This window comes from Anthonomus grandis, chromosome 2 (assembly GCF_022605725.1).
Source record: "Anthonomus grandis grandis chromosome 2, icAntGran1.3, whole genome shotgun sequence".
Classification (NCBI taxonomy): Eukaryota; Metazoa; Arthropoda; class Insecta; order Coleoptera; family Curculionidae; genus Anthonomus; species Anthonomus grandis.
Genome location: NC_065547.1, coordinates 1313444 through 1328407, shown reverse-complemented (window position 1 = coordinate 1328407; position 14964 = coordinate 1313444). Strand labels below are relative to the sequence as shown.

Genomic DNA, 14964 nt, shown 5'->3' with positions numbered 1-14964 from the left:
CAAAGAAACCTATAAGGACCTTTTTGGTAAAGAAACTCTTCAGTTTTCATATGAAACTGAAATCAATAAAATCCTTACAAGGGTTTCCAAGATATTTAGATTTTAGTAAAGCCTTTGACAGTGTCAACATTTTTTCAATTCATGAAGAAACTACTCAATAACTCAAAAACTGTCGTATTTACAAAGAATCTTGTAAGGACGTTTTTAATAAAGAAACTCATCGACTTTCATATGAAACTGAAATCAATAAAATCCTTACATAAGTTTCCAAGATATTTAGATTTTTGTAAAGCCTTTGATAGCATCAACATTTTTTCACTCCATGGAAAAACTACTCAAAAACTGTCGTATTTACAAAGAATCTTGTAGGGACGTTTTTTATAGAGAAACTCATCGGCTTTCATATGAAACTGAAATCAATAAAATCCTTACATAAGTTTCCACGATATATAGATTTTTGTAAAGGCTTCGATAGCATCAACATTTTTTCACTACATGGAAAAACTACTCAATAACTCGAAAACTGTCGTATTTACAAAGAATCTTGTAAGGACCTTTTTAATAAAGAAACTCATCGGCTTTCATATGAAACTGAAATCAATAAAATCCTTACATAAGTTTCCAAGATATTTAGATTTTTGTAAAGCCTTTGATAGCATCAACATTTTTTCACTCCATGGAAAAACTACTCAATAACTCGAAAACTGTCGTATTTACAAAGAATCTTGTAGGGACGTTTTTAATAAAGAAACTCATCGGCTTTCATATGAAACTGAAATCAATAAAATCCTTACATAAATTTCCAAGATATTTAGATTTTTGTAAAGCCTTTGATAGCATCAACATTTTTTCACTCCATGGAAAAACTACTCAATAACTCGAAAACTGTCGCATTTACAAAGAATCTTGTAGGGACGTTTTTAATAAAGAAACTCATCGGCTTTCATATGAAACTGAAATCAATAAAATCCTTACATAAATTTCCAAGATATTTAGATTTTTGTAAAGCCTTTGATAGCATCAACATTTTTTCACTCCATGGAAAAACTACTCAATAACTCGAAAACTGTCGTATTTACAAAGAATGTTGTAGGGACGTTTTTAATAAAGAAACTCATCGGCTTTCATATGAAACTGAAATCAATAAAATCCTTACATAAGTTTCCAAGATATTAAGATTTTTGTAAGGCCTTTGATGGAGAAACTACTCAATAACTCGAAAACCGTCAAATTTACAAAGAAACCTATAAGGACCTTTTTGGTAAAGAAACTCTTCAGTTTTCATATGAAACTGAAATCAATAAAATCCTTACAAGGGTTTCCAAGATATTTAGATTTTAGTAAAGCCTTTGACAGTGTCAACATTTTTTCAATTCATGAAGAAACTACTCAATAACTCAAAAACTGTCGTATTTACAAAGAATCTTGTAAGGACGTTTTTAATAAAGAAACTCATCGACTTTCATATGAAACTGAAATCAATAAAATCCTTACATAAGTTTCCAAGATATTTAGATTTTTGTAAAGCCTTTGATAGCATCAACATTTTTTCACTCCATGGAAAAACTACTCAAAAACTGTCGTATTTACAAAGAATCTTGTAGGGACGTTTTTTATAGAGAAACTCATCGGCTTTCATATGAAACTGAAATCAATAAAATCCTTACATAAGTTTCCACGATATATAGATTTTTGTAAAGGCTTCGATAGCATCAACATTTTTCACTAAATGGAAAAACTACTCAATAACTCGAAAACTGTCGTATTTACAAAGAATCCCGTAAGGATGTTTTTAATAAAGAAACTCATCGACTTTCATATGAAACTAAAATCAATAAAATCCTTACATAAGTTTCCAAGATATATAGATTTTTGTAAAGGCTTCAATAGCATCAACATTTTTTCACTAAATGGAAAAACTACTCAATAACTCGAACACTGTCGTATTTACAAAGAATCTTGTAAGGACCTTTTTAATAAAGAAACTCATCGGCTTTCATATGAAACTGAAATCAATAAAATCCTTACATAAGTTTCCAAGATATTTAGATTTTTGTAAAGCCTTTGATAGCATCAACATTTTTTCACTCCATGGAAAAACTACTCAATAACTCGAAAACTGTCGCATTTACAAAGAATCTTGTAGGGACGTTTTTAATAAAGAAACTCATCGGCTTTCATATGAAACTGAAATCAATAAAATCCTCACATGAGTTTCCAAGATATTTAGATTTTTGTAAAGGCTTTGATAGCATCAACATTTTTTCACTCCATGGAAAAACTACTCAATAACTCGAAAACTGTCGTATTTACAAAGAATCTTGTAGGGACGTTTTTAATAAAGAAACTCATCGGCTTTCATATGAAACTGAAATCAATAAAATCCTCACATGAGTTTCCAAGATATTTAGATTTTTGTAAAGGCTTTGATAGCATCAACATTTTTTCACTCCATGGAAAAACTACTCAATAACTCGAAAACTGTCGTATTTACAAAGAATCTTGTAGGGACGTTTTTAATAAAGAAACTCATCGGCTTTCATATGAAACTGAAATCAATAAAATCCTTACATAAATTTCCAAGATATTTAGATTTTTGTAAAGCCTTTGATAGCATCAACATTTTTTCACTCCATGGAAAAACTACTCAATAACTCGAAAACTGTCGTATTTACAAAGAATGTTGTAGGGACGTTTTTAATAAAGAAACTCATCGGCTTTCATATGAAACTGAAATCAATAAAATCCTTACATAAATTTCCAAGATATTTAGATTTTTGTAAAGCCTTTGATAGCATCAACATTTTTTCACTCCATGGAAAAACTACTCAATAACTCGAAAACTGTCGTATTTACAAAGAATGTTGTAGGGACGTTTTTAATAAAGAAACTCATCGGCTTTCATATGAAACTGAAATCAATAAAATCCTTACATAAATTTCCAAGATATTTAGATTTTTGTAAAGCCTTTGATAGCATCAACATTTTTTCACTCCATGGAAAAACTACTCAATAACTCGAAAACTGTCGCATTTACAAAGAATCTTGTAGGGACGTTTTTAATAAAGAAACTCATCGGCTTTCATATGAAACTGAAATCAATAAAATCCTTACATAAATTTCCAAGATATTTAGATTTTTGTAAAGCCTTTGATAGCATCAACATTTTTTCACTCCATGGAAAAACTACTCAATAACTCGAAAACTGTCGCATTTACAAAGAATCTTGTAGGGACGTTTTTAATAAAGAAACTCATCGGCTTTCATATGAAACTGAAATCAATAAAATCCTTACATAAATTTCCAAGATATTTAGATTTTTGTAAAGCCTTTGATAGCATCAACATTTTTTCACTCCATGGAAAAACTACTCAATAACTCGAAAACTGTCGCATTTACAAAGAATCTTGTAGGGACGTTTTTAATAAAGAAACTCATCGGCTTTCATATGAAACTGAAATCAATAAAATCCTTACATAAATTTCCAAGATATTTAGATTTTTGTAAAGCCTTTGATAGCATCAACATTTTTTCACTCCATGGAAAAACTACTCAATAACTCGAAAACTGTCGTATTTACAAAGAATGTTGTAGGGACGTTTTTAATAAAGAAACTCATCGGCTTTCATATGAAACTGAAATCAATAAAATCCTTACATAAATTTCCAAGATATTTAGATTTTTGTAAAGCCTTTGATAGCATCAACATTTTTTCACTCCATGGAAAAACTACTCAATAACTCGAAAACTGTCGCATTTACAAAGAATCTTGTAGGGACGTTTTTAATAAAGAAACTCATCGGCTTTCATATGAAACTGAAATCAATAAAATCCTCACATGAGTTTCCAAGATATTTAGATTTTTGTAAAGGCTTCGATAGCATCAACATTTTTTCACTCCATGGAAAAACTACTCAATAACTCGAAAACTGTCGTATTTACAAAGAATCTCGTAAGGACGTTTTTAATAAAGAAACTCATCGACTTTCATATGAAACTGAAATCAATAAAATCCTTACATACGTTTCCAAGATATTTAGATTTTTGTAAAGCCTTTGATAGCATCAACATTTTTTCACTCCATGGAAAAACTACTCAATAACTCGAAAACTGTCGTATTTACAAAGAATCTTGTAAGGATGTTTTTAATAAAGAAACTCATCGACTTTCATATGAAACTAAAATCAATAAAATCCTTACATAAGTTTCCAAGATATAAAGATTTTTGTAAAGGCTTCAATAGCATCAACATTTTTTCACTCCATGGAAAAACTACTCAATAACTCGAAAACTGTCGTATTTACAAAGAATCTCGTAAGGACGTTTTTAATAAAGAAACTCATCGACTTTCATATGAAACTGAAATCAATAAAATCCTTACATACGTTTCCAAGATATTTAGATTTTTGTAAAGCCTTTGATAGCATCAACATTTTTTCACTCCATGGAAAAACTACTCAATAACTCGAAAACTGTCGTATTTACAAAGAATCTTGTAAGGACGTATTTAATAAAGAAACTCATCGGCTTTCATATGAAACTGAAATCAATAAAATCTTTACATAAGTTTCCAAGATATTTAGATTTTTGTAAAGGCTTTGATAGCATCAACATTTTTTCACTCCATGGAAAAACTACTCAATAACTCTATAACTATTATAGTTATAAGAAAACTTGTAAAAACCATTCTGGTAAAGAAACTCAACAGCTTTCATATGAAACTAAAATTAATAAAATCCTTACATAAGTTTCCAAGATATAAAGATTTTTGTAAGGGCATGACATTCAATTGTTTAATTCTAACAGGCTTCAAAAATACCATATTAAGACAATCAAACCAAATAATTAATATTCAACTGCCTGGAAGAATTTCCTTGATTTCCCTCCCTACCCCTCCAAATTTCAAGATGGTCCCCTTTAGCGGCCATCTTGGATAAATTTATGGGCGGAGCTTACTGAACCGAGAAAAATCACGTGACCTTTATGGGGGCGTGGTTACGTTTGCTACAAGGGTTATTAAAAACGTATTATTAATTAAACCGAATATCCTTCAACGGCTTCCCGGTAATAATAGGCCTAAAAATAAGAACAGAAACGTATTGCTGACATTTCGATTTTAATTAAAGAAATAACTTGGCAAGGACGCACCCATCAGAAGTAGCCGCGATATCTTTAAAGGAATCTCTCTTCGGTACATTAAATTGTCATCTATTTTCGGATTAAACTCTTATTTATCGGTAAATAAAAGAATGCAATGGATTGTTGTCTAGTCTTTTGGGGCTCTACCATCAGGATTGTCAAAAAATTGTACCTGTAAATTACTTTCTGGGATCATTCTGTATCCCTTTATTATTAGCCCCTCTAAAACAACCCTAATCTATCCCTTTATAATTCAATCAGAATTCCCATCGTTCCTGTCATCTTTCTTATTAGCATAAAAAAATCATCAATGTCAACATTATATCTCACGTTTTCGTCATCCGCGTCACGCACCCTTTTGTCTGCGATTTTATAAGGGGGTAGTTAATGTTTTCAGAGGGGGTAGTATAGTCACTCACTCGTTACATGTGTCATACGATTTTGCTTGTTTGGGTAACATTTTAGTTGATGTTTTTTAATATTTTCAGGTTTTTTTTAAATCATGATTGAAACATGTTTAGTAACTAACCAACTTACCAAAAAGACTCGAGAGAAGTTGTTCAGAACTACTGAGACCACGCATATACATAAAATCCTACACAGTTTAGTCTGTTATTGATTTATATATTATATTATGTTATTTGTATTATTGAAACATGTGGTATGCTTAACTGAAAGCCATATAACTAGTGCAATATATGATTCCGAGCTGTACAAGATTCAAACAGTAAACATACTGGAGGATTGGCCATTTTTATGAAAGTACTTATATAAATATAAGTAAAATAAATATAATAAGTAATAAGTACTGCATTTTTAGATTTTTTTTTAGTCAGTGGCTTGATCAATGATGCAGTTATGGTGAAACTCTACCGATGCTTTAACTGTTTACTTTTAAAAGACAAAAAGTGGTTATTAGGGTAATTGCAAGGAAAATTAATTCTTGGGATGTAAGGAAATTGCAGAGGGTTTTGCTCCACTTTTTTCCACTGTATATGAACAAAATCGCCCAAATAATTTTAGTGCTTGCGATGAGACTAGAGTAAATAATACAGTCATTCCCAATGTAAATTTGACTGACTTCTCCAAGGCTTTCGATACAGTTAACCATGGCTATTACTAAGGAAGTTGGCACTGTTTTAACTTTGCGGAAAGGTTTCTTGTAGGGATTGTAGTAAAATATCATCACAAGAGATTAGATGCGCAATCGCTAAAACTAGAACCGTCTTGATATGATGCAAGGATTGCATAGATAACTTTACTAAGTTTACTTCTGAAGGCAATTTGGAGAATTCTAGAGAACCTAGTAATTCTGGTGTTTCCAGTTAACAAATAGTTTGATTAATACTTCTAAATGCCTTATAAATGAATCTCTGGAAGGTATAGAAGAACGCCTTCAGAACAAGCTGGAAAACTGGGCCAAGAATGTCATCAATAGTAACAAGGACCTAGTAAGATTCTTGCTGCAGAATAAAAATGACAACCTAAACAGTGTTGCCAGGTGAAATAAAATGAAATCATGAAAAATGTAACCAAAAATCATGAGTTTTGGAAAAAAAATCATGAGATGGCGTTTTAAGCCTTATTAAAAAAAAAAACATACATTATTTTTATTAAAATATTTTTTTGATGAAATAAAGATACAAGTACCAAAATATCTACTCTTTTATTAACAAATTTAAATAAAAACATAAAATTATATGTTAAAGTAAACAAACGTACTTAATCTTAAAGTAAATAACTGAAAAACAAAAATCCGAAATATCCGTTATTTTATTCTGACTCATCGGAATCATAAATTTGTTTATTTAATTTTTTAAGCAAATCTTTTCCTATTGGAAAATTTGAACAAATACGGTTTTCTCTGCCCACTAAACTTTTGGTGTGCAGTATAGCAGCTATCATAGGAGTTTTCAACCGATTTCTCTGTTTTGTTTTGTTTAAATTTATCTGACTAAACACCCTCTCTACGTTAGCACTGGAATGCGGCAAAGTTAATAAATTAAACACAAAATTACTTAAATTGGGAAACCGGGATTCTGTATTTTCCACACATTTAATCTTAGCAATTTTACCCCAAAAATCGCAAATACCTTTCCAGGTAAAATTAATTTCATAATTTCTAAGTAACAACCATTCATTGTCAATAACTTGCATATCAGCAGGAATTAAATTTTGAAACAACATAGAAAAATTACTTATAGACCTGATTTTTCTTGATTTAACTACCTCAGGATCTAGAAATTCTAATTTCTGAAACACAGAGTTTTTAAGTGGAAATCTTGACAATATTTGCTCCACACTCTCAATATAAAAGTCTAGACATCTTAATTTTACCATGTCGAGTCGGTTTTTCTCCAGATCGGCAGAGTTTATGTGGGCAGAAAAGTACATGTCATTTAAATTTAAAAAAAGTCTAGGGTCTTTAAAATCTATATTTTCAATGTTGGCATTTAGATATTCGTCCTTAATATAATAATCTAAAATTGTTTTAACTGTTCTAGCAACCTCTTTATAAATAACGTGAATTTTGGGCGATTCGCTTTGCATTAATTTGTTTAAGCTATTAAAAATAGGTAGTACATGCGATAAAAATGATAAGTATAATTTATTTTCGGGCGTGTTTAGTTTTTCTAAAATAATATTTGCTTGACTGATTTTAAGAGACGCCTGATCTACGAAATACAACCTCAAAGCTTCATATTGATTAAGAAGCCTTTTAACCACGCATTCCAGAGATAACCAACGTGTCTGGCTAGGATGTAAAATCTTCGATATTGAGACATTTGCAAATTCCTGGAATTCCTTATATTCTTCCACTCTCTTCGGACTATTTGAAAAATAGTTATATACCTGTAAAAAATTATATTTTTTAATTAAGTATACATTTATTTTATTAGCGTATAGCTTACTTCTCTCGCAAATTGTTCCACTTCCTCAGGCAACTTGTGGCATGCATATGATTCACACAAATAAAAGCTATGGCATATGCATATCATTATGAATATACCTGGAATATTTTCTCGCAATCGACTGACCACAGAATTATTAACGCCAACCATGTTGCTCGCTCCATCTGAAGCAAAGCCAATAAAGTTTGACTTATATGGAACACCATTTTCGGTAAGGAAGTTGATTAAAATTTCATAAAGTACAGCCCCTGTGGTCTCTACTACTGGGATTAACGCCAAAAAGTTGTCTTCAATGTCAAAATTAATGCACATTCTTACAACTAAACATAAATGTTTGGTGCACGAGTTATCAGTAGACTCATCTATGATAATGCTAAATTTATTATCCCTCATTAGGCCAAGTAGCCAAGATTCTTGAGACAAGCCTGTAAGTTTTTGTAAAACTCTTGACATCTTTGTTCGTTTACATTTCATTTGTTTGACAATATCTGAATCAGTGCCTACAGCATTGAGATAATCGATGAAATGCTCCATCAAATTCATAGGGAGATTATGTTCGGCAAGAAACCCCGCAGTTCCTATAATTCCTTCTTTCGCTTTTTCTTCAATGCTTATTTTTTTAGAACTTTCTGCAAACATTTGACTTATTTTTACTTGACTTTGCTTGCCCATTGATGCTCTCTGCAAAGCTTTAACATGCTTTTCAGTCTCAGAATGTTTTACTAGTTGGGTTTTCCCTGCAGATACCTTAACATCACATTTACAGTAATCGCACCTTAAATTTAAAAAAAAAAACGTTTACCTCCATTAAAATAAAAGTTTTGTTCGCCTTAAATTATATATATCCGCATTAAAGCAAATTTTAATTAGTTACGATTCAGTAACTCATATTATCATTTAATTCTCGATTTAACATTATTATAAGTGAATTTAGATTTTGTACTCAATAAATCCAAATTGCACTTATTTTTACAGAAAGTACCTTAACTTAAAATATCATAAATACCTACCAGGCAAAGCCTGTCCCCTTTCTGCTGTTCTCGATCCATTGCAAACCCGGTATATTTTTCCATTCCTTTTTAAAATTTTGCTTATAAACCTTTCTTTTCTTGCTAGGTCCTGAAAGAGATATACTCTTGGATGTACTACTACTAGAACTACTAGAATCACTGTCACTGATATTTTTTAATTATTTTCAACTCACAAATAATGCTTTACAATACCAAATACACGAGCAAATGCATAAAACTTCGTGAAAAATATAGCCCGTAGAAATATCCGAGAATCTCGGGGAATCCCCATACTCGTCAGTATTTCCCGTTTATATCGGGCTGTGCGGATATTATTTAAGGCTTTATGATATTTATATGTGTACATTTAGTTGTAGTTTTAGGTTATTTTTATTTTATTTTTATTTTTACGACTAATATTCTGAGTTACGATTTTAAATCTTTGTTTTTTTTTTAAATCATGAGATTTTTCGACAAAATCATGATATCATGAGATGTAAGTCAAAATCATGAGATCTCATGATAAATCATGAGACCTGGCAACACTGAACCTAAATACCCAGGCAGTTCCTGACAACGTGACACCGCCGCTACCGTTTCCGCAGCAATCCACCAGCAGAAATATCTTTGAATCACCTGTTCAAAGTAGAGTGAAACAGGTAGATGCCGCTAAAACTTCCTCTTCTTCTTTGTTTCCTAAAAGAGCAACGGCGGAGAAACCTCACTCAGGCAGGTAAACTTAAACAATGAATCAGCTGGGACTGGGAACTCTGGAACAACGGATGTTGGGGGCGATCATCTGCAACAGGGATTTACTTTAGGACAAAATCGAAAACATACAAATACAAATCGTAATCGGAATCTGGTTTTAGGAGAAGCGGACTTTCGAGGCGATGAAAATTTCGCAGGTTCAGTAAATAGGGAATATTTTTATCTGGGACGTGTTAAAATGGAAGTGACCCCTGGTTTTATTGAAGAGCACATTAAAAAGTGGTGCCCTCAGATTAGGGATCTTAAAGTAGAATTGTTGCCAGTTAAGGGTAAGACTATTTCTTTTAAGATAAGCATCAACGGCGATTGTAGGGATGATTTTTTAAGGCCAGATAACTGGCCTAGAGGGGTTATCTTGCGAAAATTTTGGTTAAATAATAAACGCAAGATAAATTTTCATCGAAATCAAATGAATGGCCCTTCTGGTTCTGGTGTTTGCGTGTATTATGCTAATACAGGTATGATATAAGAACTAAAATAAAAGATTTTCAGCAGGCACTTAGTTGCTGCTGCTATGATATTGTTATGATTGCAGAGACTTGGTTAACATCTGAATATTCAGATGCTGAAATTGGTGTATCAAACTATGATTTATATAGATATGATCATCAAATGGGTACAAATACTACCAAGGCTCGTGAAGGTGGTGTATTGATTGCAGCTAAAAAGAGTTTATGTACACATAGAATTGGTATCCCACTTGTTGATGTGGATATTTATCAGATCTATTTCACTTTTACAATAGACAATCAAAGCTTTGTTGTTGGTTGCATTTATATACCATCTTCATCTCCACTTCAAGCCTATTTAAGCCATTGTGAATCCGTTGAATATGTATATGGTAGATATTCAAGTAGTTTCTTTGTCTGCAGGTGATTACAATTTACCACATGCTAGATGGGAGAATGCTGATCTTGGTTTGATGGTTGGTGGTTGTCTGGAGAATGACAGAGAGTCTGTGCTTTCTCTGGCCAACTGCTTTAACTTCTATAACTTTTTCCAGGTAAATGGGGTTCTAAATACCAACAGGGTTGCCTTGGATCTTGTATTTAGTAGCTCAGATTTAATTAGTGTTGAACGTGCAATAGACAAGATTTTTAAGAATAGCTTACACCATACAGCAATTAGTTTTGACCTTTGTTGTGCAGAAAATTCTGATGATATGATATATGAGGAATATTTTTATGATTTTGGTAAGGGAGATTACATAGCAATTAACGATTGTCTTGCTGGGATAGACTGGAATCAATTATTTTTGGGAGAGACATTTATTGATGTCATAGTTTCAATTTTCTATAATGTGATCTACTCCTCAAAGGAAAGGTTTATTCCTCTAAAGAGGTACAAAAGTTCTTCTTTTCCATGTTGGTTTTCTTCAGAGCTTCGCAGTTTGATCATAAGAAAGAAACAAATTCACAAAAAGTTTAAAATTAGTGGTCAACAGCAATATTATGATTTATTTATTTATTTATTTATTTATTTATTTATTCATCAACGTATATAACATTTCAAGTACTTATTAATAATTAACAGTAGTCTTAAGTAAAAACTATAATACTAATAAACAATACTGTACTAAACATAATCCAAAGAGTGGGAGTAGGGCACTATCCCAAGATAGTTGCCCTAGCTGACGACTTAAATTTATTTAAAGATGTACTGAAAAAATCAAGATCTTTTGCAAATCTATTCACTGTAGAAGCTATTCTATTTATAGGACTGTTTAGTAGATAGGATGTTCTCCAAAAGGGAATGTGGAGAAGCGCCTGACCTCATGTTGTGTAAGAAGATACATGCAAAGAGAAAAGGCACAGACATTCCGGACTTCTAACAATACCATTCAGAACCTTAAACGCAAAGCAAACATCAAAGAACTGCCTTCTACTTGATAAGGAGTTTATGCTCAGGTAGGACATGGTCTCTGAACAGGTAAGATCCAGGCCTGACTTCATAAGAGTATAACTGGCAAACCTGATAAACTTGTGCTGGATATTTTCAAGCCTCTCAATGTGAATCAGAAAATGAGGTGACCAAACAATATTGGAGAATTCGAGAAGAGATCTCACCAGGCAAATATATAGTGTCTTCAATGCTGACACATTAGTAAAGTCTTTGCAAGATCTTTTGATAAAACCAAGCAGTTTATTAGCTCTATTTACAGTATTTTCGAAGTGGTGGGAGAAAGTAAGACTTGGGTCCAGAAAGACACCCAAATCCTTGACTGAGTCAAGCTCCTTCAAGGGGATACCATCAATAACATATTGACAAGGAGGGGAGACCCTTAAACGAGTAAACCTCATAAACCCACATTTCTTAACATTCAATGACATTTCATTCGACTTACACCAGGAAAACACTCTGTTTATATCTCTCTGAAGCACCAACTGATCCTGAGAGGAGGAAATCCGCCGAATTATGATGAATTTGTATTGTTGAGACAACAATGTGAGTACTTAAGAGAGTTGTGCTATCAACAATACATTAATAAGGTGGAAATGAATCTCGCTGGCAATCCAAGGTACATCTGGTCATATATTCAAAATAAAAGAACTGGTTTTAGTCTTCCCTCCAGAATGACATACAATAAGAGAATTAGTATGAATATCTTGGATACTGCGGATATGTTTGCAGAATACTTTTCATCTGTCTATTCGGATGAGCAAGTCAATGACATACCATCTTTTGATTTTGATAAATCAATTTGTCTGACCACTTTAACTCTGTCAATGCAGGATGTTTATGAGGTTATTACTTCCTCTAAGAATAAGCTCTGCTCTGGACCAGATGGAATTCTGGCATTCTTCCTAAAGAAATGTGTTTGTGTTCTTATGAAACTAATACTGTTCATTTTTAACAAATCTCTAGGTACTGGTTCTTATCCCACTCTCTGGAAGAGAAGTTTTCTAAAACCCATTTTTAAATCTGGTAGTAGAAATGAAATTTCCAATTATTGGGCTGTGTGTAACCAATCTGAGTTGCCAAAGCTGCTTGACTGCCTGGTCAGTCATAGGATTGCCTGGAGTTTTAAATCTTTATTTAATCCTGACCAATTTGGATTTATAAAAGGCAGATCTACTGATGCTAATTTGGTGCTGTATTTGTCAACTACCTCTACCGCAGCTTGGAGAAGGGACTTCAGGTTGACTCAATATGTACAGATTTTTCCAAGGCTTTTGATAGGGTTAACCATGGGATACTCTTGCAGAAGTTTAGGGCTTTAGATATTGTAGGGCCTCTTCTTCAGTGGATCTCGGGATGCATCAGAGGTAGAACCCAGATTGTTAATCTTGGAGGTACATGTTCCTCTGAAATTTTGGTGCCATCTGGGGTGCCACAGGGCTCTCACTCAGGCCCTGTTTTGTTTTGCCTCTTTTTGATTGATTTAGTTTGGAAACTTGAAAATTGTCGTGTGCTAATATAAATGTAATGTGCTAAGAACATTACTCAACTTATGTTTTATGCATAAGGTTTTAAATGCTACTATAGATTGTCCCGAGTTATTGTCTCTATTTAAACTTAGGGTGCCTTCCAGATTGAATAGACAATCAGAAATATTTTTAGTTCCATTCCACCATACCAATTATGGCATTAATGAGCCAATTACACGAATGGCTCGAAGTGCTAATGGTCTGTCAGGACAGATAAACTTTTTTGACTCTAGGATAACATCTTTTAAGGGGCAGTTAAAGAATATTATTTCATAGGGGCTTTAATTAATTAACTCATCTACACCTTTCATTGATTTATAGATAGTTTTGTATCTGAATATATATGTTTGTATGGGTATGCTATGTAACACTTTTGTAAATGGATTCCGTAAATAAATAAATTAGTCGCTCCACTGTTTGATGTATTTACCAATATTTGCAGATGATGTTAATGACAAATATCATGTTCTCTTGACCAGGTATTTTAATTTTTAATATTTGTGATATTAGCTTTTGATCGTTGCTCTTTCTTTTATATTCATTTATGGGTTATAGTTAAGTTATCAGACCCAAATCAGTGTTAATGACAATTAAATGGTTATCGTTTCTGTTAGAATTTAATAGTTTATTACTGTAGTTAGGTTTTAAATGATTGTATTATTCTTTTTTGTAATGGAATTAATCACATATAATAATAATTAATAAATAAACCACTCTTATGTAAACACTAAAAAGGGTTTTCAAGCCCTTTTGGTCAGTTCGACAAGGTTCTGTAATTACACAGTTTGCTATTGGTATTAATTACTTTTTATGATTTATGGCTTAGAAATCCATACTGTATACCAACTTACCTAGGTCTTATTATATTACAATATAAGCTACTATTAAAACAAAAATTGTTGGTGTAGGGCTGTAGGCACTTCTAAATCTTTGCTTGTTAATTTTTTATAAGTCGAAGTACTCACACCCCTTACCTACCTATGATATAAATAAATAATATGCTTCTCATCTAATTGTTATCATTAAAAAAGCATGCCAAGAAGAACTGAAAGAATGAAAACTCACTTAAAAGTACCCAGTTGATGCATTACACTAAACTGAATAAATGACATATAATAGGAATAGGGGTATGGAGATGGAAGAAGATACTTATAAGGGTTGAAACCTTATTGTTCATCAAACTAATCAAAAGCGTAACATTCTAATATAAACGGTTGACCTGTTTACTCTCGGTACGTTGGCCGCAATTCGATCAATTAGCTTCTTTAAAGATATAAAGATTTTTTTTAAAAGAACATAAACAGTAGGGCTCTGTTTGCTGTTTAACCGTGAGATACGAAAGGTTTAAAGGCATGCAAAGACCTACCTGGCAGGAAGGGATCGTCACTTAACACCGTTCACACAACACGGGCATATTTATGAGTCAAAAAATTGGAAAAAACGCGTAAATAGTCAGCACAGATGCATCACACACTCACTCTACCATCGACTGCCATTTTTATTTAAAACGAAGAGCCGTTTTGACGTTTCTCTCGTGTCGGGTTTTATTTTGTTGTTTTCTTCTTATAATAGGCAACCCGTATAACCTTAAAAGTTATCGCGGGCTGCATAAGTATATTTAGGGCCTTGTTGGAAGCCTATTAGATCTAAATTACGTACAAATTTGGGATATATTCACTTTTAGAAATATTTCAAATTAGGACT

At 32.4% G+C, this 14964-nt stretch overlaps 1 protein-coding gene across 1 annotated transcript; it reads right to left on the bottom strand.

The window, feature by feature from the left end:
• Nucleotides 1-6872: 6872 nt before the first annotated feature.
• On the bottom strand, nt 6873-14964 carry LOC126750689 (uncharacterized). The gene is made up of 3 exons (XM_050460385.1): nt 14627-14964; nt 8052-9860; nt 6873-7992 (listed from the first exon to the last, which is right to left on the bottom strand). The coding sequence occupies exons 2-3, from the start codon at nt 8721-8723 to the stop codon at nt 6913-6915; spliced, it is 1752 nt and encodes a 583-aa protein (XP_050316342.1). The 5' UTR covers nt 8724-9860; nt 14627-14964; the 3' UTR covers nt 6873-6912.